Raw genomic sequence first — 1,141 nt, 5'->3', positions numbered from 1 at the left:
ACCTGCGGACCCGAGACTCGGGACCGCCCACCTCCACCGCCGCCACCGTCCAAGCAGCCCGCCCGACCAGAGAGACTGAACCCCAACAAAATCCCCACCCCCGACTTCCCGCGACCCGGGACAGCCCAACGCACACCGCCCACCGCCCCCGATGTCCAAGCTTTCAGGCCAACAAGTTAGACTTCACCCAAACAAAAGCCCCGCCCCCAAGACGGGAGACCTGGGCCCCCCCACCGCCGCCGCTGCAGTCCAAGCAGCCTGGCCGACTAGGGAGTCAGAACCCCAAAAATAACTCCCACGTCAGAGAGCCCAAGACCCGTGCTCGCCCATCGCCACAGCCGCCACCGCCGTCCATGCAGGCAGGCCGACCAGGGAGCATGAAATCCAAAAAAAGCCCACACCCCAGGGGCACGTACACCCTGGCCCGCCCTCCGCCGCTGCCGCCGCCATCGCCGAAGAAGCCAGGAGAACCAGGGAGCCTGAAACCTAAAAAAAGGCGCCTCCCGGGATCTGAGACACGGGACGCCCACCGTCCACCGCACACCGCTAACCGCCCACCGCCGCCACCAACAAACAGCGAGGCCGATCAGGGAGACTGAACCCCAAGAAAAGCCCCACCCCGGCTACCCGAGACACGGGACAGCCCACCGGCCCCACCGCCGCCTCCCCAGCAGCCAGTTCTACTGAGGAGCCTGAATCACAACAAAAGCCCTCCCCCCACCCGGGACTACAGACACAGGCCGCCCACCTTCCACCCGACACCGCCCACCGCCGCAGTTGTCCAAGCATGCAGGCCAACCAGGGAGCCTTCACCGAAACCAAAGCCCCGCCCCCAGGACCGGAGACCAGGGCACGCCCACCGCCGCCTTCATCGTCCAAGAACTGAGGCTGACCAGGGATCCTTCACCCCAAAAATATTCCCCACCCCACGGGGACCCGAGACTACCACGCCCCCACCGCCGCTGCCGCCGCCACTGTCTAAGCAGTCAGGCCGACCATGGAGCCTGAACACCTACAAAAGACCGGCCACCTGGGACCCTGACTCGGGCCGCCCATCACCGCCGCCGCCGCGATCCAAGCAGCCAGGATGATCAGGGAGGCTGAACCCTAATAAAATCACCCCCCCCCCGGGGATCCATGA

General features: G+C 66.1%; 1 protein-coding gene across 1 annotated transcript; it reads left to right on the top strand.

Moving 5' to 3' along the window:
* Positions 1 to 167: 167 nt before the first annotated feature.
* Positions 168 to 1,091, top strand: LOC103583507 (formin-like protein 5; the record flags this gene model as incomplete). Its single annotated transcript, XM_008564804.1, has 2 exons — positions 168 to 581; positions 633 to 1,091. Coding segments are annotated over 2 exons (873 nt in total), but the record flags the coding sequence as incomplete, so codon positions are not given.
* Between the last annotated feature and the right edge of the window lie 50 nt (positions 1,092 to 1,141).

The sequence above is a fragment of the Galeopterus variegatus genome, unplaced genomic scaffold, assembly GCF_000696425.1.
Source record: "Galeopterus variegatus unplaced genomic scaffold, G_variegatus-3.0.2 Scaffold23680, whole genome shotgun sequence".
In the NCBI taxonomy this organism is placed as follows: Eukaryota; Metazoa; Chordata; class Mammalia; order Dermoptera; family Cynocephalidae; genus Galeopterus; species Galeopterus variegatus.
This window is presented reverse-complemented; position numbering and strand designations above follow the sequence as displayed.